A 23,137-nucleotide genomic window follows, 5' to 3' on the forward strand; every position below is an offset into this window, starting at 1 on the left:
AACAGACCCTCATAGTCATTAGCAGCAACAACTGTGGTTTCACTAGTGCCCACTGCGAGTACCACAGGGTAGACCTAGTGATGTGTTGGGACTAGCAGTATCAAATAAGAAGGGATCTTAGCAAGTATAGAAATTAATGTAGCCAGCCACTACAACACAAAAAAACTCAAGCCATGTATGTTTCCCAGCTAAGCTTGGTCTGCTTAGAAAGTCCCTGTGTAGGTGGCAAGCTATTTAGGAAACTGAGATGTTATGTAGCATGCTGGAGGGACTGATGGCCTGGTTTTCTAATATATTATGCATAACATGAGGAAATATAAAAATTGCACAGCTGTCAAATCCCAACACACAGGGTGTCTTTAGCGATCTGAGCACAGGAAGGGAACCAGGAACTCCTAAGTTTTGATTCTGGCGTTATACCTCGGGGCTTTGGACAAATCACCCTTTCTAGTTCCCAATCTGTAAAACAGAGAGAATACCGACCCGCCTCACAGGGATATTTGTGAAAATTTAGTCAGTTTGTTAAGCAACTGGAGGATCATAAACACTCAATCAGTTTTCAAGGCCATGCTTATTATTTTAAGCTAATGCATTGTTAAAACTGATCCAGGTTAGCAGGAAAAAAAGTATATTCAAGAGCATCAGAGTGAATCTATCTTGTTGAAACTTGCAGTTCTAACCTTCCCCATCCCCACACTGCTGAGAGGACAGGAGAAAGAAGGCAGACAACTCAGTGATGCTGAGAAATATTCAGAAACATTTCAGTCTGCTGCTGGAATCCAGTTTTGAGCTCCACATGATCTACTACCATTATTTTATTTCTCATGTCAGGAAGGCATAAGTATAGGTATATAGTATATCAATAATGGCTTAGCTATGCTATGCAGCTTAGCGACAGTACTTGAGGCCAATTTTTAAACATCAGAACAGTCATTCATTGCTGATTGCTTGTAGCAGACAGGACTTTGTCAAAATGTGACACTGTAAACTATGGCTCTAATTCTACAAACATTTAAGCACTTAATTAGGAGTAACAAGAGTTAAGTTACATATGCTTAGGTTCTGCAGGATCAGGGCCTATTGTTTAATTTTTTTCTTTTGCTGTTTGTGAAGTTCCGTTTTGGAAAATGAACCCAAAAGTTCAATCCACTACATCTAAAAATAAGGCTGAATCAAAAATTTACTTCACTTTTTTTTTTTTTTTTAGAATAGGCTTGAGTATTCAAAAAAAAAAAAAATTCCACAAAACACTCTCTCAAATGGTGAAGTTTGTTATGTGTTAGCCATCAAAACCCATTACTTGGGAGAACCTTCACAAATTACAGGTGTTAAGCCACCTCAGCTCCGATGAAGTCAGCTGAGGCAGAAGAAAATGGCCGATGGTACTCAGAACCTCCTACATTTAGTCCCTACAATAGAAGACAACCAGAATAGATCTCTTAAAAATACAGCGTCACTGGGATTTTTAATGCCTTATGTGAAAATACTATTGCTTGGCAAAATTAGTTCTGAATTTAGGGCTTCAAGATCAAACATATTTAGGCCTCAGCTCTGCAACTGGATCCAGGTAGGTTCAAGGGGCCACCTGTCCAGCTCTGATAACAGGATTGTGATTCATATGCATTTCTGTTCAGTTTACATTTTGGCAACTTGGTATAATCAAAAAAGATCCTTTCAATGTGGGTTAGCAACAAGTCCTGGATAATTATCTTTTGAAAATGTAAGTTTATAAAACGTTGGACTTTGCTATCAATCATATTAATAAAAATATTAAACAGACATCTACAAAGAGTTTTTGTGTTCTGTTACACTCCTGACTCGTGGGAATATCTGACTCTTCATTTTACTCTTCAGTTTTACTCTTTGGGAAACAAAAATGTTTTGGAAATTACCTTTATAGGTCCTAGTCAGGAAAAAAAGAGAAGGATGCAAGAAGGAAGAGTGTCATTAATTATGACACTGCTTTTGTTTTCTTTGGCATTGTCTTAGATTACAGGTTTCCCCCAGGGAACCCCGAAGTCCTCCCTTGATTATTAGTTCATAGTACTCTTGTCAAATAAACACTTCATATAGCTAGGGATGTTATTTTCATATTTAGTTTGCATAATATTTACTCCCAGCCCTAGTAACAAGGTATCCATAGGGCTACTGCACTACATACACAATTATGAAAGAGCCTGTTGTATTATTACCCAAGGTTTCTCAACCAGCATCCAAAATATTTGCTGCTGCAGCCAATGTCAAGTGCAAGACCACAAGTGTGTACAGAGGGTGTGTATTTGCCTGACTGCCTGCTTGCATACAAAAATGGCTTTCTGCATGTGCAAAATGGGCACTTATTACACAGCTGCATATTTAGAGGCCCAGTGGGTCTCCTTTTTTTCATATATAAATGTCAGTTCTTTTCAAATTAGGTTAGGGCAGTTTTCATATTTTTTTCCCCATTTATAGACCCCTAAACAATTTCAAATGGAGGTGAGGATCCCCTTGGAAATCTTAGTTTGTGGACTCTCAGGGATCTGCGACTCGCAAGTTTAAACCACTAGTTTAGTAGGAGGGGTTAATTTTTATATTAATTTGAAAAAAAATCATTTGTATTAAAATTAAAATCAGTACTCGGACATAAGGTGAGATAGATAAATATAAATGATTTCTCTCATTAAACCACAAGGATTAATTTATTATTTGGGCCACTTTTTCTGCTGTGATTTCCAAGTCTGTGCCCCCACAAATGTGCTCACAAATCAATAGTTCATGGTATTTGAGGCAGTGGCTTGGGACCAGCTGGGAATTTATTTCTGAAAGACAGTATCTTTTTCAGGTTCTTTCAGGCAACGATTGTTCCCTTCTATGAGAGTACTGGGCCTATTATTTTGAGTGCCACCACAATATTTTTGAGAGTTAAATATATATGAGTGAATCAAAGGGAGGGAAGATGCTTTCAAAAAAGATTTCAAAATCATTGGAGTGTGAACAGTGGCAGTGAGATACAAGAAGGTTGATATTGATGACGGCGGAGATAGAGTGAAGGGAGTTGCAACAGACTTGCCAAGGTTATGGATGTTACAAAGACAAGATGAGTCAGGCAATATCTTTTACTGGACCAACATCTGCTGATAAGAGACAATCTTTTGATCTACACAGACCTGAAGAACTCACTAGCTTGTGTCTCTCACCAACAGTTGCTGGTCCAATAAAAACACATTATGTCACTGCTTGTCTGTTTAATATCCTGGGATCAACATGGTTATAACAATCCTGCATGCAAAGTTAGGGACAGTAAGAATACTGAGTGAAGAGGGAGATAGGAGAAATGGAGTTGTGTTTTGGGATGCTGCTTTTTCCCTACAGAGGCTCTTCTAGCTGGGAGAAAATTAACTGAAATAAGCGGTAATGGTTACTAGTTAATTTGGTCACAAAGAGCCTGAATGAGAGTCAAAAGTTATATGCAATTGAGTATGAAAGTGGTAGTTTATAAGAAATAAGGTAGTAGAAAGAAATAATTCAGAGGGCCAAGAATGATGATTCCACAGACAAGGTGTAGAGAAAAAGCCATTGCACAAGGAAGGAAAAGAGCAACGGGATAGGTGAATAGGACCATGAGTTTACAAACTGAAGGTGCTTGCATAGATACACAAATGTTCCAAGAGGACATAGTATCTGCAGTGTCAGAGATGAAGGACAACAAGAAGATATTAGCAGTAGAAAGGAATTAGTTGTATTTAAAATATAATTTTACATTTTTAAGCAGTAAGGAGTTAATAACAATAAATTTAAAAAGTAATAGAGAGGTAGCTGTGTTAGTCTGATCTTGCTAAAACAAAAGGAAAAGTTATGTAGCACTTTAAAGACTAACAAGATGGTTTAATAGGTGATGAGCTTTTGTGGGCCAGACCCACTTCCTCAGATCATATTCTGGAAGAGAACTGGCATGACCATATATACCAAAGGAATACAATGAAAAAAGAGAACACATTATTAAACTGACAAATCAGATTTAGTACAGAAGGTGGGGTGAGGGAGAGAGAGGGAGGGAATAGCTATTTGAATCAATAAATGGCTAATCAGGAGTGATAAATGGGAAGCTATCTTTGTAACGTTTCCTCAGATCCTGCCCCCTTTTACCCTTCCTTTACTTATGCTACATCAATGACATCTTTATGATCTGGACCCATAGCCACATATTTACTCTGATGACACCATCACTGGACCTAACCATGTCAGTTATATGATCAAGAACACATATTCCTGTTCATCCAGAAATGTAATTTATGCCAACCTGTGCCAACAGTGTCCTTCTGCTATGTATATTGGACAGACTTCTCAGACACTTCGCCAAAGAATTAATGCCCACAAATCAGACATCAGACATCTTCACAAGGAAAAACCAGTTGCTTTTCATTTCAGCCTACCTGGACATAGTCTTAATGACCTTACTACATGCATCTTACTTCAAAGAGACTTTAACACCAGATTACAGAGGGAAATTTCAGAACTTTCTTTCATGCTTAAATTTGACACTTTACGAATGGGACTTAACAAAGATGCTAATTACCTTAACCATTACAAAGATAGCTTCCCACTTATCACCCCTGATTAGCCATTCATTGATTCAAATAGCTATTCCTTTCCTCCCTCCCCCTCACCCCACCTACTGTACTAAATCTGATTTATCAGTTTAATAATGTGTTCATTTTTTTGTGGGTCTGGCCCATGAAAGCTCATCACCTATTAAACCATCTTGTTAGTCTTTAAAGTGCTACATAGTTTTTCCAAGATCAGTTTTGACTGTGTTTTTTTCATCCCTTGTATTTCAAAAGATATAAAATACATTTTTTCAGACTAGATATAAGACATCCCTCCTCTAATATAATTCAACAAGCAAGTTTCTTCCAGATACCTTAACATCTATAAATCACATGTATTCTAGTCACTGAAACAAAATTCTATAGCTATCTAAGAATGCCAGCAAGTAACAGTATGTTGCATTTCAAACCAGCTGTCCACTGCAGTTGTTGAAATGCTGGAAACTACAGGAATGAGAGTGCAATATCTTTACGGCTATACGTTTTAAATCAATCCTCAGTCTGTGCTGATTTCACCAATGCCAGGTGTGAGTTCACAAAACAGGTACAGTAAGTAAAACTGGATCTCTGACAAGCTGAACAGGAAAAGCAAAGAACTGAACCCTAATAAACTCAAAAGACATAAGTAACCATAAGTAATCTTGCAGAGATAATGATTTATATGAAACTAAGTAATCACAAGTTTCATCTTACCTCTTTAACCACTACTTAAATCAATGTTTACATTTTTTTAGAATTACAGTTCAGATTCGTGCTATTTATCTTCCTCCCTTGAAGGAACTTTCAGAATATTTCACCACTTACTACAATTTACTGTTCGCAACATTCAGCCGAGATTTTCCTTTGTTCAATTTATTTAATTTTTCTAAGTTGAACTCTTAGACCACACATGATAGAGTGGCAAGATTCTCCTCTTATACTAGTCTGTTAGTAGAGTATTGCCCCCTACAGGAAGCCGTAGATTAAGTCCTGTTAACTCATCAGAGCAGGAGTATTCATTAAGGGCTCATCTAGACTACGGGGAACGGTCGAAAGAAGATATGCAAATTCTACGATGGATGAAAAATGGATCAGTTACCAGCCCGAATGTAAGCAGAACCCCAGGACAGAGCAGCTAATATAGGTGTAAATTATCAACACATTTTGGTCAGAGGTGTGTATGTGTGGACTGAAGCTAGGTTAGGAAAAATGCTCAAGTAAGAGACCAAGTTAACTCCACAGTAAAGACGAGCCCCCAAATGCTAGCCTGCATATAAAGGAGGTGGGGAATGGCTCTAGAATACAGATGCTGAAGCCTGGAAAGAAAGGGTCCTAAGGTGGGAATTTATATTAGCCAAATCTTGGGAGAATGATACATATGTTACCTTGTAGGATATCTAATGAAATCTGGTCATTAGTGATTTCTGAGATATACTGAAATATATACCTGCATTCAAACATATAAAATGTGGGGGGAGGAGAGTGGCTCTGAAAACCACCCCCTGTAATACATTTATCTGGTCAAGCCATGTTTCTCATTTAGAAACACAGGACTTACCATGCTGGATCACTCCAGCTAGTTCAGCATTCTGTTGGACAGTGGCCAGCTTCAGCTTCTTCGGTGGAAGAAACCCTGCTGTAGGCAGTTGTGAGAGAATCTGTCCCAGAAAAACTTTGTACTAAAACAAGTTAGAGGTCATCTTATGCAATAAAGGTTGAAGGTTTATGTCCTTTCCAAAGCTATTCTTTAATGTTCATGCTAACTATTCTTATTGTTTGTAGAAATGTGAAACTCCTTTTTGAAACCTGCTAAGCTCTTGGCTTCAGTACTATGTGACAATGAGTTACACCAGGATTGGGGCACATTTTTTGGGCCAGGAGCCTCTGACCCATAGAAAAATCAGTGAGGAGTCACACACAAATGAGAAGCCTTGGGGGCAAGATCCAGGCAAGACGGGGGGAGGAGGGGCATGACATTCAGTCCCTGGGCCTGAGATTCCCCACCCCTGAGTTACACAATCTGTGAAACAGCATTTCCTTAATTTGCCCACTGTTCAATTTCACTGAAAGTCCTCCTGTTCTTACATTATGATCGCTAAGAAAACATCCCACACGACAGTTTAATATAAAATGTTTTTATTGTTTTTGAAAACATTTAAAAAACAATTTTTGAGCACTTTCAATAAAAAAAATAACTGAAATGCTACTGCAATATTCAACTACTGTAGTTTCAGCAGTACAACAGACAACAAAACACTGGGGGAATTGGATTTCCTGCACTAAATGAAAACGTAGAACAGGGATATTTCTTTCCTTATGGTGCAGTAAAGAAAGCACAGTATAGTACAAGACTATTATATGAACCTCAGATGCACTGCACAAGAAACGCTTTCCTTCTTTTCAGTTCAGAAGTCAGTGCTTATTGCAATTATTTGCAAATTCTTTACTTCATGAATTCTCATCATGATAAAATGGTACAAAAATGTTTTTCAACACCAGAACAATAAAAAATAATCCAAGAAAAGAACATATTCAACAATAACTAAGCTGAATTAGTAAACATAAAAAAGTAAATTACTTGTGAATAACTATGCTTGCCTGGTTAACATGGAACCAGTTTCAATACAGCAAAAGAATAAAAAAAATAAAGTGGTTACAGGAATATACCTAGTACTGTACAAGATAAGTCAATAACACTCATGCACGTCTTGTGATCATGTATTAACATGGTGAAGCAAACTAAACTTAATTTCTTCCTGCTGTAATATTCTCATGTAAGAGAATAAGAAATAGAAATATCTCATTGAGATCAATGCACATTGCTACATAAGACAACTTCATCTGTCATTTTTATGACATTTTGCCTTTAATAATGAAACACATTAAAAAGTTTTATCTGTGGGCCGTATTAGTTGCATTTATCCTAAGGAACGTGCCTGCCACAGGTTCAACAGAATTTAGTGCAATATATGAACCCCAGAAAGTTTGCTGGACTAACCAACCAAATTTAAAGTGTTTGCTGCAGTACTGTACATGGGGTACAAATTCACTAGTCTTTATACTTTAGCAGAAAATGCTATCAAAATAATTTCATTATTTTTTTCATGTTGGTAGGAAGCCAATAATGTAAACAAGGGGTCAGAACTGTCTCAAATTATTATTTTTGGAGTATCTGACACAGACAGGCTTCCATTAGTTAGAATCACAGAGTTTTCCTTTGGGTATTGCATACTTTGGTGTGCAGTAGTGCTCTGTCTCAATGTACAGTAAAGAATTAACTAGCACTAAGAACAGGGATCTAACAAATTATTAATTATAACAGCAAACACACAAACACCAACAAACTAATACATACCAATGTACAAAGTTGTGAGCTAGCCTAGCACCAATTATTGAAGTGAAAATGTTTTACCTCTATGCCTGGTAATTTACTTAAACAATGAATCCTTATCGAATTAAACACACATTTGCCTTAAATCCACAGATTAAATAGTATTCCTATTTGCCTTCTAATTAAGTTAAAGGAAAAACTTTTTGCTACGCCCCACATAGCAGTTGCATTTAAAAATGGTTTTAAACACATATTTTAAAAACCTTCACTGATGGCTGCATAATTTAGAAAAAAATAATTTACTTTAGCTTTGCTGAGAAATGTTCTTAAAACATAAGAATTTGGAGGGCACGAGTTGCATTCAGCTCCTGAGTCTATTGCGCAGTGTTAGTAGCAAATAGGAAAGGGAAGAAAGCCATGCACATACATAGAATACCATAATACCAGTGCAGATGCTCTCCCATGTATATGCCTTTCCTTGTCTCCCCACCCCCCATGTTAGGCCTGCTGGAAGTGCAGGGTTAACATATGCACAGTGGTACTGGCACTTGACGCAGGGTCAGATCTGCAAGGTGCTGAACATCTCAAAAGATGTCAGTGAAATCTGGGGTTGTTCAAGACCTCTTGGGATCAAGGCCACAGGAGGTGGGAGAGTTCAAGCTCTACCTTGGGCAACTTCAAAAAGGGAAATAGCTCTAATATGTAGCTACTGATAGAAATCAACAGACTATGGATTAATCAAACCAAAAGCTTACCATGTAATACCACCTCCTCCCCCAACTGAAACCAAAACATGTCTCTCTCCAGAAAACAAAAGAGGATTCAGCCTACAGAAGGGCATGAACTCTATGGTCTCCTGCCCACAGAAACAGATGCTGCAGCATAGCACCAGTTTTGTCCCTCCTCAGAGGAGCTCACGTGCTGGGAGCTGCCTTAGTTCAATGCTTTTATCCCAGGGACCAGAAGAAGCAAAGATGTACTACCATCTCGAATGCTAGTGCAGCAGCATGAAAATAGATGCTGTCAAAACCAAATGCTGAAGCTTTCAGACTATTAGCAGAAATGCAAGACATTACCAAAATATATTTCAAGAGCTGAAAATGTGATCCTCTCTTCCTTTTCTGCCAAATCTAGATGGCAGTATTTTGCCTCTCTCCTACATGAGCTGATGATCTCACAAACCCATAATGTGACATTCTGCTTTCATGTCATTAGTTTACAGGAGAAATACCTTACAAAGTTCTGGCAACAATACTACAAAGTGATTAGTCTGCCTGGCATCTCAGTGACACTCTATGTGGGAGTCAGAGTTTGCCTTTGTAACAGATTCTCTTTGTAGCATTAGGGTCTTGACTGGTTAAGTACCTTTCTCTGTTCATCATGAGAGATTTTTACAATACTTGCATTCTTCTTGTATTTTCTAAGATAAGGGTTAGTTTTCTAAAGCGCCTAAATGACTTAGGAGCCTAAATCTTATTGACTATCAATGAGATCTAGAATCCTTTAGTACCCGAGGTTATGTCTACACTAGCCCCCTACTTTGAACTAGGGAAGCTAATGTAGGCATTTGAAGTTTCAAACCAAGCCTGGGATATTTAAATCCCGGGCTTGATTTGCAACTTCAAATGCCTACATTAGCCTCCCTAGTTCAAACTAGGGGGCTAGTGTAGACATACCCTAATACAGTTTTGAAAACGGGACATAAGCACTTTTGAAAATTTTACCTAAGAACTTTGTGTCTTGCTGCATGCGGGCTCGTCTAGACTTGCTTTCACTTTTGAAAGAAGATATGCAAATCTGGCATGAATTTGCTTATCTTCATCTGATCGCTTTTTCGAAAGAGATTCTTTCGAAAAAGAAAGTCTACACACGGTTCTTTCAAGAAAAACTCTTTTTTTTAAAGAACCGTGTAAACCTTATTTTTTAAGGAAGAACGGTTCTTTCGAAAAAGGGTTTTTTTTCTCAAAAGAACAATGTCTAGACTACTTTCTTTTTTGAAAGAACCTCTTTCGAAAAAGCGATCGGAAGAAGATATGCAAATTTGCACCAAATTTGCCTATCTTCTTTCAAAAGTAAAAGCAAGTCTAGACATGTCCTGTTTGTAAAGTGCCTGGTCACATGGCTCCACAGAAGTTATTTTTAATAATTATCAGCCAACATCAAAACACCCCCCTCTACCCTCCATTAGATTAGAACAGAATGGGTTTTAAAAAAATCTTAAACATAGAAATATTTTAATAAGCTCATGCAGCCACTCTACTGAAAAAAAGAAAACAAATGTCATATCACTTTCACTAATTCTGATAAATAATAAAATAGTGACTATCATTTTCTAATATACATGTCTACTTTTATTAAGCCTCAGTGCTCAGAATCTTTTATCATGCATTTTTACCTCATATTAAAGCCCAATATTTGAAATGAAAACTAAAATACCATTAAAGGTGAGGTAATGGATATCTATGGCTAAAACCACTATATAGATATATATATATAAAATTAAATTTTAGTGCATTTTTCTCTTTCCTTGATACTTCTCATTATTTTCTCCTATCTTAGCCCTTCATCATAGTTGTAAATGGTGCCACGGACATTTCTCATGGTTCACTACAGTACAGCAGCTCTAGGTACTGCTCATGGGCATCGGATATGTAAGGCAGGGGTAGGCTCTGCCTTCCCAAAGTGCTAGGCATGGTCCTGCCCACACTCTGCCCCCAGAATGACTGCTGTAGGCATTCTGGGAGTGGAGTGTTGCTGCCACCAGTGCCTGCCCTCCCGGTACTCTGGGACTGGAGAGGCCAGGCTGGGCTGGACTGGACTGGACTGCATGGTGCAGCACACTCTGCATCCTTTTCCCCACTTCTCCAGGTCTGGAGAGGCGGGGCGGGGCTGGGCTGGGCCGGGCCAGGCCGCACAGTACAGCATGCCTTGTCTCCTCCCTCTCCTGGTGCTCGAGAGGCTGGGCTGGGCTGGGCTCAGTTGGGCCATGCAGCATGGTGTGCCTTCCAGTGGGGCGGGGGGGACTGTGGCAAGTGCGTGCACCTGCTCCCCTCACCATGGTTGGAAGGGGGAGCATGTGAGTCGCATACTGCCTCACCTCCCAGGGGGTGGGGAAGAGAAAGGGCTGCAGGCTTGCCTCCCCCAGCCCTGCCTTCACCGACTGCCCATGGTCCTGCTCAATGACACACTACTTATATGCCCTTCATCAAGCTATAACCCTCCTTCTCTTCAACCGCCTACTTGTCTACAGGTCCTACACATTTCTGACTTGAATAACACAGGCCAATATCAAACATTTTCTTAGAAGTAGCATCAATACAAAGTACTCAATCGCTAGTAACAAGTAAATTGGATTAAGAACCCTTCCAACACCTCTACTGAAGTTGTGAATGCTGGTTTTCAATCACTTTGTGTAAATATTTTGCTACAATAAGAAATGCTATTAAGTGGGAACCCTATAAAATTTAAACTGGCTCTTCAGTAGCCTTCAGAAATCGATTTAAAATTGAAAAGACTGCCTATTCTCAGATGAAGAATGAGCAACTTGTACAGCAAACTTTTTAAAAAATGCCACAATTCTTAGCAATTGTTTCTGCTGCAGGAGGCACTTCCATTAAGACAAATACAATACGTCTGTCTTTCAGATACAGTGTGCTACATACATACTATAAAACAAAATTAACCCAACATTTCAACAGCAGGATGGTCCTTACTTTCCATCCATTCAAAACCTGACGTAGTCATTGAGTTAATGGATTCGTTGCAGATCTGTTGAAACAAGGGGTCATTCTTTAATTCCTCCAGTGTAGCATCATCGTCTTGTTCCTGCTGACGACCTGGATCAAACAGTAGATTTGTATCTAAAGTATTCAGATCATTAATGCTGCCTGAGAGGTCGGAAGACAACCTGATGTCGCTGGAAAAGACAGATGCAACGTTATTGAGATCTGACGCCACCTGATTCACCAGCTGCTGGTTGGTTTGCAGATTGTCCTCCCCTAAAAAGTCTTTTACAGTGCTGCTAAAATCTAACTGCTGCTCTCCAATTTCTGATTGTGCTTGGTTATCTCCAGAAGAAAAACTGATCTGATCGGTGCTGCTGTTTTTTGTGAGGTAACTTGGTGTTTGGAATTCATAAACTGAAGTGCTGGAATTGATCATATTTTGCGGGTTGGCACTAGGAAAAGTGGTAGATGTTTCTAAAATCTGAGTGAGATTCATCCTCGCTGTGTAATTTGAAGGCATGTTATTCATTCCCAAACCTCTCACTGCATCATCACTATCAGAATCAAGTTTGCTTAACAACACATTTGTTATTTTTTTAGTGTTTGTTTGTTTCTGAAGAGACGGGAAGGCTGTCTGCATCATGACAGTCAAAGGGACTGACTGACTCCTTTGAGCTATATTATTGGCACTAGTGTCTGCATGAATATTTGTGAACACATTGTGAACTTCAGGTGTCACTGGACTTCCAAACGGGGTCAAATTAGAGCGTGGTAGATTAGAAACGGGATAGACAGTGCTTCCACTAAGATTACGTTGGCGATGGACAGCAGGGCTGACACTTCGGCATCTGAAACTATTATTGAGAGAGGAACTTGTTCCTTTGTTGTCAAGAGGGGCAGGAACAGCAAAGCCTTCCTGCTTGTTGGTGCTATTTACAGAGGCTCCCTGATGTGGCACAGGTGAGACAGGAGTCACACGACCAAAGTGAGTATCATGGTGCCGTGACTGAGACTGATATGACTGGCCAGGAACTGCAAAAGCATGAGGTTTCCTGAAACGGTCTTCCACTAGCTCCTGATAGCTTGGAAGAATGCCATGATTTGAAACTGACGAATTAGTGACTCCACTATACCCGTTATTCATCCACTCAAGTTTGGTTTTATCGGGATGAGTAGCCATAGGTCGCTGCATTGGTTTCACAGGGCTACTTGAGACAATGCTGGCATCATGGTATGCCATACTGGAGCTTATTGGAGTAAATGCAAAAGGATTTCTGCATTCCACAGGACTAGGAGGGACACTGCTACTGCAGTTTGAATGTGGTGTGCCAATGGGTGTATGCCGACTACTTCCCAGGGCGCTGTCTACAGGAGTAGTCTGAGCAAGTCTTGAGCATGGACTTTCTCGTGACACACTCTGAGATCCAGCAATCATTTCGGATGTGGGTGTTGGGGTCGGAGTTGGGGTAGGTGTGGGTGTCGGGGTCGGTGTGGGAGTGTGAACTGGAGTGCTATTGTTGTGGATTGAATGATAGTAGTGCGTATTGCTTGGATGAGATGACATTGGAGCTCCTTGAACTGCTGTCTGATTCTGCAGTGCCATTCCCAGACAACTACCATAAGGATGAGAACTGTTCATTGACATTTGCTCCTCCATGAGCACCAGTTCCTCCACAATGCTGTCCTGTGTAAGGTCATCATCAAATGAAAAGAAGTTTTCGTTTGACTGAGGAACTGCATGTTCAAATTCTTTTAGCTCTGACTGCAGAGGTAACTGATTTGAGGACTGTGCTTGTATTTGTCCCAAGGATGATTCTTGGATCTGGCTCTGTAACTGCTGGCTGTATGCATCCTGCTGTATTCCTTCACAAGGCACGGGCTCCCATACAGATTCCTGTAAATCATTAGAGCCAGACTGTCCTGCAATAGTCATAACACTGATATCTTGCTGCTGCTCAGAGTTCACAGATGCGAAGTCAGAAGTTTTAGTGATATGCTGCCATGCATTTGGATTAAAGCTGCCATCAGATTTTGAATCATTTTCTAAGATAAACAAATTTCCTTCTAATTTTACTTTTATATCTGGAGATGATGCTGTGAGCTGCTGTCCCAAAGCAGAATCACTGGTATTTATAACATTGGAATTCAAAGGACAGTTTGTCACAAAGTGTGTGGAAGTTGTAGAATTTAATTTTATAGTGACCTTGCTAGGAACTTGAGCAAGTGCTGTAGTACCATCATTTCTAGCTATTGATACAACCTTCTGAACCTTCTTAACACTGCTTCCTTTTTGACCTTCTGTGCTGCTTGCAGAAAGCTGCCCTACTAGTGGTTTCTTTACAGGTGGTACCTGGGACTCCTGAAGCACAGAAGGTAGTCGCTTCCTTGGACTTTTAGTGCATGTTTTGTCTTTAATAGTAGAATCACCACTAGGAGGTGAATTGATGCTGGTGTTGGACAAGTTCTGAGCGACAACTGAGAGAGTAAGAGTGTTTTGATTATTGCCTGATGAAGAAACTGGTGTAATTTCTTTAGGTCGGGCTTTATATTTGGTCCTTGCCCCTTCAGCTCTCTGATCACAGCCCTTCACTGTTTTCACTTCACCAATACTTTCAGTTGAAGCTTTCAAGGTGGTGCTTTCAAAATTATTCCTTTGAGCAGCAGGCAGGACTGGTGTTCCTTTTATAGCTTTAGACACATCAGAATTCTCTTGGCACTGTATTGGGTTTTCATCGAGTAATGCTTCTGGTTCCATTTTGATCTCCACTGCTGATGTTGCCACAACACTGCTTGTCTTGGATCCTGGAGACTGAAGTGAAACAACGGACCCATTTTTAATCTGTGGAACAGTCCTCGATTCTTCCATTGCTCCTGAACTGCTGTTCAATGAAGCAGTGTGTTTGACAGGGACACTGCTGCTGCTAGGGGCAAGAGATATTGCTGTCATTTTTACCACATTTAAGGAATTTACATGTGGAGTTGGGACAACTGTCTTGATTGGGCTGCTGGTGAAAAGCACCGTAGTGGGCGAGCGGATGGTGAGAGCACTGGTGTTCGCTGGCTTAGGTAATATCTGTGCGTAACGATGCCGGGTGGAACGGTCACCAACTGGACTGGCTGGAACATTCTGAGGAGTCTTTGGTGACTGCTTGACTGACTGCATGTGCTGAGTGACCACCTGAACATTGAGCGGAAGAACCTTGCCATCCGAGGAGCCCATGGGGCTTGGAGATGTCACCAGCTGCCTGGTCCTTGGTACCTATATGTGGAGAAACAGGACACTCAATTTAAACAAAAGCATGAATGCCCTACCTAATCTAACAGGCAGAGTTAGACTAATGGGGAGGAAAAGAGCCACATCCTAAGGATTAAAGGGATGCTGCACTGTTATTTATGTATAAGACTGCAAACAGGCACCCATCCTACACTGCCCTTCCAGCATACCAACACTCACATCATCATCATCATCATGGACAATCCTAGAGACATATAGCCTCCTTGCAGGTCCTCACTGTAAATACTCCAAACATACACTACAGCTGCTCTTCTACCTCAACTGCTTCACAACTTACATATCAGAACACGAAAGCGGGCATAATGACAAAGCAACAAAGACCCACCATCCCTAGGCTTACCCCATCCCTAAACTCCTGGGGAAAACATGAAAGATTATACAGTTGAGTACTAAGGCCAGCAATAAAATTAGAAGAGAACAAACAATCCATTTTGCCTAACCCAAAGGGATCCTGGTCCATGTCTAGGGCTTCTAGGAACTACAGTAATACGAACAATAATACAGACAACTAAAATCTATGCTAGATACTTGGGGCTTGATTCTTATAAAATTGAAGCCCTATTATAAGAGCGTGAAGGGACATTCTTTGACATCTCCAGGTCCCTACCAGCCCTATAATTTAGATGCAGGGTCTGGGAGTATTGATTGAAGATAGACAGAGAGCATAGAAGATCTTCAAACATTAATTTTCTAACTTCCACCAGTGAATAAAACACAAGTCAAACATTATTCAGGCAGAAACTGGCTTAGTGATCACAATATACAACAAAGCCAAAAATCAGGTTTTGTTCAGCTGAAACAAACATGTACGAACTACAGCATAGATATTGAAATAAAGGTTAAACTGATGCCAGCACAAAGCCCCCAGTCACATTTACATATGATATTAAGGGCTTAAGCAATGCATAGTGCTTTGTGCAAGCTTCAGAATTCAGGGGAATTTTGTCTTAAAAGTATAATCATTCCCATTTACAACCTAAATTATTCCTGGTTAAAGTGCCACTATTACTGACTTACGCCAAGGATGAACTTGGCCCACGCTGTGTAAGTGTCACTCTACTACATCCACATCCACCAGATGAAATTATTACATTTCTGGCTTTGTCACTTATTTGGAATAACAGAAAAAGTCAGTGAAAGAAGAGTTACTGCATCCATCTCTCAACATTCTACCAGGAACAGGAAGCCATTAGCTTGTGATAACTTTCTATTTGCTTACATATTTCCAGAATAAATATAAAACAGAGAAAAACAGTTTTATAAGGTTGTCTGGGTGGAAACTGTTGGAGCACATTACCGGTATGGGGCTGGGGACAGCTGCCACTACGATCCCAATAGGCTGAGGAGACAAGATTGCAGGACTTCCATTAGAAATACTTGTTACTCCATTGGCTGTAGCTCCTTCTGTCTTCTTTGCTGGAGATTCTCCTGGCAAAGGAGACTGCAGTTTCTGTTCCTGCTGCTTCTTCTGGATCTTACGCTGTAGCTGCTGTTTAGCATCAACAGGCGATGGCAGAGTTTTCACTTGAGGCTGAAAGGAATTACTTTCAGCTGTGGGTATAAAAGCAGAGGGTTGAGGGATCCCTTTTATTCCTGAAAGCAAAACAGAATAAAAGTGATTTATGCCATATCTGTTGTGTGACATTTCTTTATCTAAATATATATGTCAACATGTGTGCAAGAACCCACAATGAAAACATTTTTTTTTTACTGAGAACCAGGGAGCTGGGCAAGCTTACATTGTTGCTCAAATATTTTGCATTGGTATTTTGTTTCTGGAAATCCCAATTTCCAGATTCTAAGTTAACATGATACTGTGACAGTCTGTCCCTTGCATAATTGTCAGTAGATATCAGTTAATATACATTTTAAATTTATTTTTTAAACATCTTCAATCTATTTTTTGTTGTTCAAGTTTATCACGCTTTTAAAAGTTACGCATTCCAAAACACGAGGCTGTGTCATGGACAAGAAATGCTGAACAGATTATACAAATTCCTTTGGACAGTCTGGGGAGAGTCCAGCAGTGTACAGTGTCGAACAACAGTTGCAGTACAAGTGTGGAACTGATCTTATCATGTATAGGTAATGCTAGAAGTGCTTAATAATGCTACTAGTGCATAGAAGAGTAGGAGACAACACAGAGAAGCTGAAGAACTGAAAACACAAATTGAATTCAGAAGAGGAAATGAAGACACAGAAAAAAGTACTTTCTGGAAAGAATGTCCCTGAAAGTCAAGCAGCAAGACCTCCAGGCAAGTCAACTGTTCTTACATGTGTAGTCAGAAGCAATCTACATTTTAACCTGTTACCCCATCATATTGCAACCCTGATCTCCAGAAAGTTGAGTAACAGTTCCAAGACTAACCTGTTCTTAAAATGATGCCTATGTAAATAGGTTCTAACAGTTTCCTTTCCACACACAGATTTTAAAAGCTGTACATGAGACAACTCTTAATTATGGTTCTTTATGCATATCATTTTAGGCCATATGACCTGCAACATACAGAATGTGCTCAGAAAGTACTTCTTAGACATCTCACTTAGGAGCAGCAGTCACTAGAATCGAATAAGACTAAGAATACATAAGAATATAAGAATGGCATACAGAGTCAGACCAGCAGTCCATCTAGCCTGGTTTTCTGACTTCTGACAGTGGCCAATGCTAGATACCCCAGAAGGAGTGAACAGAAACAGGTAATCATCAAGTGATCCCTCTCCTGTCATCCATTTCCAGCCCCTGACAAACAGAGGCTAGGGACACCATTACTACCCATTCTTGCTAATAAGTATTGAAGAACCTAACCTTCATGAATGTATCTAGTTCTTTTTATAACCATGTAGAAGCCCTGGTCTTCACACCATCCTCTGGCAAGGAGTTCCACAGGTTGACTGTGGGCTGCGTGAAGGAAAACTTCCTTTCATTTATTTTAAATCTACTACCTATTAGTTTCACTTGATGACCCCTCGCTCTTATGTTATGGGAGCAAGTAAATAACTTTTTCTTATTTACTTTCTCCATACCTGTAATGATTTTATAGATCTCTATCATATTCCCCCTTAGTTTCCTCTTTTCTAAGCTGAAATGTCCCAGTATTTTTAATCTCTCTTCATATGGGACCCGTTCCAAACCCCTAATAATTTTTGTTGCTCTTTTCTGAACCATTTCCAATGCCAATATATCATTTTTGAGATGAGAAGACCACATTTGTACTCAGTATTTAAGATGTGGGCATACCATGGATTTATACAGGGGCAATAAAATACTTTCTGTCTTATTCTTTATCTCTTTTTTAATGATTCCTAACATTCTGTTTGCTTTTTTGACTGCTGTTACACATTGAGTAGATGTTTTCAGAGAACTATCCACAATGACTCCAAGATCTCTCTCTTGGATGGTTATAGCTAATATTTAACCATCAGTTTTGTATGTGTAGTTGAGATTATTTTTTCCAATGTGCTTTACTTTGCATTTTTCAATGTTAAAATTCATTTGCCATTTTGTTGCCCAATCACCTAGTATTGGAAGATCCTTTTGAAGCTCTTCACATTCTGCTTTGTTCTTAACTATCTTGAGCAGTTTGGTATCATCTGCAAATTTTGCCACCTCACTGTTTACCCGTTTCTCCAGAATGCTGCAGCATGTCACAGCCTTCACCTCTCAATTCCTTTTTCACTTAAGAACTAGGGATGAGCAGGACCAGTCGACTAGTAGCTCTCCCCCCCCCCCCCCCCTTGCTGCCTCCCTCAGAAAAAGGCAGCAAGAGGGGGGAAGAAAGAGGAGTACTTCAAAAGTAGCAGCACTGCTTGAAGTTTGGGGCCAGACCCAGGCTCCCTGTGGCGCTGCCGCTTTGAAATGCCATAGAGAGCCCGGCGTCAGGCTCCTTGCTGTGTTTCAAAGCGGCAGCATCGCCTGAAGCCCAGGATCAACTGGGGACTCCCTTGCTGACCCTGGGCTCTGTGTGGCATTTCAAAGAGGCAGTGCCGCGTGGAGTCCCCAGCTGACCCGGGGCTCCTCACAACGCTTTTGCCTTTCGCCCTAGGGATGTTGCTACACTTCAAAGGTGGAACCACCCTATCAACTAATCAAATAGTTGATTTAAAAATGCATCGACCATTTGATTAGTCAGTTAATTAAATACTTAACAAATACTTTATTAAGAACTGAAATGTCCAAACCTAGAGTGACTGGGCTGAATGTTGAAGGGAAAGAAATAGTATGGGAATACATACAATCGGGCTCTCTCTCATATTAACACAATAGACAACTGTTCCCTGCAAAAAAGCAAAGGTAGTTTGGTTCCGAAGAGGGAAGAAGAAAAGGTTTGGTGCCCAGACCACAGACAGAGGTATGCAAGAGCTATCAGCTTCTATACAGCATAGATGGAGAGAACTTCTGGAGTATCCTCATGAGTGTTTGCAAGCGTGATCTGCTCACTCTCCTGGATGATCATCCAATCTGCAAGTGTTGGGAAGAATTTTCCTTGCTTGAAGTACTGGGTGAAGGGTCATTACGGTTTTCATGTGATGGCACTGCTGAAAGAACTCCTGAAGCTTAGAGTACATATCTGAGGGGCAATATGAAGAGGGTAAAGACTTGCACTGCCATGTCTCTGCCCTGGAGATCATCATGATCAACCACCCCTTTTACATTCTGAAAGCTCTTTCTGTTGCCAAAAGGGCTACCTGGGTAGCATTCAGCAGTGTACACTGAGATTTAAATACAACCATTGAGAACTTCTCAGGCCAATGGCTTTTTGGGAAAGACACAGTGAGAACAAGTTTTGATGCACAAGAAAAAACATTTAGCTAATCATTCTGGTTATTGTTCTTTAATATATGTTGCTCATATCCATTCCATGCAGGTGTGCACATAATAGAAGTTTTTCCATTAAGAATATCCATTGATTGGCTGTAAAGCCCCCTGAGTGGCATCATTATGGTGCTGTATATAGTCCACTGCCAATCCTCTCCCTGATTAGTTCTTTCTTGCTGGAAGACTCTGGTAGAGGAGAGGTGGGTGGGCACTGGAATGGATATAAGCAACGCATCTCGAAGAACAACAATTATGAAAGGTAGGTAACCGATTTTTCTTCTTCAAGTAATCGTTTATGTCAGTGTTTCCCAAACTATGGGCCACGGCCCGGGAAAAGAATACCGGGTGTCAGCATGGCTGCCAGGAGGGGAGCAGAGTGGGGTGGGCTGGGAGGAGGTGTGTGTGGGGGGGAAACTGGCGGCAGAACTAGGGCTGAACGGGGGAGATTGGGAGGAGGAGGACAGGAGAACCAGCTGCCGGAAGCAGGGCTAGATGGGGGCAGTGTGGCTGGTCGGGCGGGTCGTCGGGGGAGCGGGGCTGACTGGGGGAGATCGGTGGAGGTCTGGACGGGGGCAGCAGGGCTGGACTGGGGAGATTGGGAGGCGAGTGGGACTGAGCTGGGCACATGAGTGAGTCCGGCCCCGGGGTTCCATTTTGCCCTCCTCCCTTACCCTCACCACATACCATCCCTTGAGTAGTTGCAAACTGCCTGGCTGGCAGACACACTCACACAGCGTGAGCACATCTACCAGCCAGGCAGTTAGCAGCTACGGACCGATACACCTAATAATAATAAAACTTACCTAATTAGAAAATACCAGACATTTTATATGTCTGGTATTTTCTCAATTTGTTTCCAGGACAGAACCCTCAAATACTGGACTGTCCGTTACAAAACTGGACACCTGGCAACCCTACCCCTCTCCTTGCACCCTCCCTCCTATCCAGATACCCTACCCCCAATCTACTCCTGCTCCCGCCTCCTGGAGTGCCCGTGCGGCGCCGGGTCCCCCAAGCCCTGGCCCAGGCTGGGCAGAGGATGCAGCCGGGTAAAACACTGAAAATTTATTAATTTTTAATTCTTTTTTTATATGCGTTCATATTTTTGGGCTGCAAAAAACAGTACTGAAAAAAACGGGTTTCAACTAAAGTAAAAAGTTTGGGAAACCCTGATCTAGCCAGCTTTCTATCCATCTTAAGAGTCCATTTATCGAATCCATATTCCCTTAACTTGCTGGCAAGATTATTGTTGGCGACTGTATCAAAAGCTTTGCTAATGCTGGCCCTGGGGGCTTTGGGAGGACCAGAAACAACTTATTTGAATATTCATCATTTGCTTAATGAATATGCAAATGAATGTCATCGGTCCTCCAAAAGCTCATGAATGGATTTACTGGTCCCCGTGACAAAAAGTGTGGGAACCTCTGGTTTATGTCAAAGCAGCCGACTCCCAAGCAGCTAGCTGGTGGAGGGGTCGGATATGACCGAGTTGCTGACTGAAGTACTGCTCTTCCAAAATCAGTATCATCTCTGGCATGCAAATGAACAGTGTAGTGAGATGTAAATGTATGGACCAAAGATCAAGTGGCTGCCCTGCAAGTATCTGGGATCAGCACATGGACCAGGAACGTGGTGGAAGAAGCCTGCGCCAGTGTAGAGTGGGCAGTCAGTGGTGCAGCCGGGACTTTGGTGAGATTGAAACAGGCTCTAATACAAGCTGTAATCCACAAAGAAATCCTCTGTGATGTAATCATTAGGCCCTTCATTTAGTAAGCGACAGAAACAAACACCTGGGTAGATTTTCTGAACGGCTCAGTACGTGCCAGATAAAAAGCAAGGGCACGCCTGACATCCAGGGAGTGAAGTGCACACTCCTTGCTGGATTCATGCAGCTTCGGATAAAAAGGTGGTAGAAAAATGTCCTGGTTGACACGAAAATCTGAAACCACTTTACACAAAAAAGCTGGACGTGGTCCTTATAAAAGACTGTATAAGGAGGCGCCCACATCAAGGCCTTTAGTTCAGAAACCCTTCTGGCCGATATGATAACCACTAGAAAGGCCACCTTCTAGGACAAATATAAGAGGGAGCATGTAGCCACCGGCTCACAGGGCAGTCCCATTAATTTAGATAGCTTGTCTCTCAATGGGACCTCAGTTTGAGGCTATCTTATATAGGGGTAAAGTCTGTACAAGCTCTTCAGGAAATGGCTCTGCACTGGACCAGTAAACACAGAATGGCCTACTGAGCCTGGGAAGGCTGAGATAGCCACTAAGTGCGCCCTCCTCAAAGCCACTGCCAGACCTTGATGTTTTAGGTGAAGGAGGTAGTCTAGAACAACGGGGATAGAAGCCTCCCCAGGCTGAATGCCATTTTGAAGTGACCAGATCAAAAACCTCTTTCACTTGGCAAGATAGGTGGCACAAGTGGAAGGCTTTATGCCAGTTCCCACAGATTTAACCACTGAGCATCCAGGCTGTGAGATAGAACAACTCCAGGTTGGGAAGCTGAAGCTGACCCTGGTCCTGAGTGTGCAAGTTCAGAATTGGGGGCAAAAGAAGAGCCCTGTCCACTGACAAGTCTAGCAGAGTGGAGAACCAGTGCTGTCTGGGCCATGCTGGAGATACCACGATCACTGATTCCTTGTCTTGATGTACTTTGAGCAGGACCTTGTGAATGAGGGAAAGAGGCAGGAATGCATAAAACAGACTGCCTTCCTTTCCATGGGATGAGGAAGGCGTCTGCCAGAGAGCCCAGTCTGTGACTAAGGAAGGAGCAAAAGCTCTGGTGTTTCCTGTTCTGGTGCATTGTAAATAGGTCTGCCTGGGGAAATACTCACTTCTGGAAAATAATGCCAGATATGTCAGGGCGAAGTGACTACTCGTGGCAGTGGAAAGACCGGCCGAGGTGATTGGCCAACTTGTTTTGAGCCTTAGGCAGATACGAAGCCTTCAGTTGAAAGGGTGTGTCTAGACTAAAGGGTTTTTTTTTAAAAAAGTGGCCTTTTTTCAAAAAAACTTCACCTGCGATTAGACTGCTGCCACGTTCTTTCAAAAGTAAATTGAAAGAATGCAGCAGTTTTTTCGACTGCGGAAAACCTCGTTTTATGAGGAATAACGCCTTTTTTTTTAAAGTGCTCTTTCGAAAGAAGATGTTATTGAACGCAAACAGTGCTTTTTCGAAAGAGATCATCCAGACTGCCTGGGTGCTCTCTTTCGAAAAAGCGGCTCCCTTTTTCGAAAATACTGTTTGCTGTCTAGATGCTCTCTTTCAAAAATCTCTGTCTAGATGTACCCTAAAAATCCCACAGCTTGAGGGCTTTGTGACAAAAGGGAGAAGAGTGAGCCTCACTAGGTTTGTTTATATAAAACATCACTGTGTTGTTGTCTGTTAAAAACAAAACAT

At 41.2% G+C, this 23,137-nt stretch overlaps 1 protein-coding gene across 2 annotated transcripts in view; it reads right to left on the bottom strand.

Moving 5' to 3' along the window:
* Window positions 1-4,699: 4,699 nt before the first annotated feature.
* Window positions 4,700-23,137, bottom strand: part of RFX7 (regulatory factor X7) — a 125,067-nt gene continuing 106,629 nt past the window's right edge. The window contains exons 5-6 of one of the 2 annotated variants that reach the window (XM_075897301.1): window positions 16,214-16,509; window positions 4,700-14,880 (exon numbers count right to left, since the gene is read on the bottom strand). In XM_075897301.1, coding sequence (XP_075753416.1) covers window positions 11,575-14,880; window positions 16,214-16,509 — 3,602 coding nt within the window. In that variant the 3' untranslated portion in view covers window positions 4,700-11,574. The remainder of the gene's footprint in view (window positions 14,881-16,213; window positions 16,510-23,137) is intronic. The other variant, XM_075897300.1, reaches the window with a different exon arrangement.

The sequence above is a fragment of the Pelodiscus sinensis genome, chromosome 14, assembly GCF_049634645.1.
Source record: "Pelodiscus sinensis isolate JC-2024 chromosome 14, ASM4963464v1, whole genome shotgun sequence".
NCBI classification, from domain to species: domain Eukaryota; kingdom Metazoa; phylum Chordata; order Testudines; family Trionychidae; genus Pelodiscus; species Pelodiscus sinensis.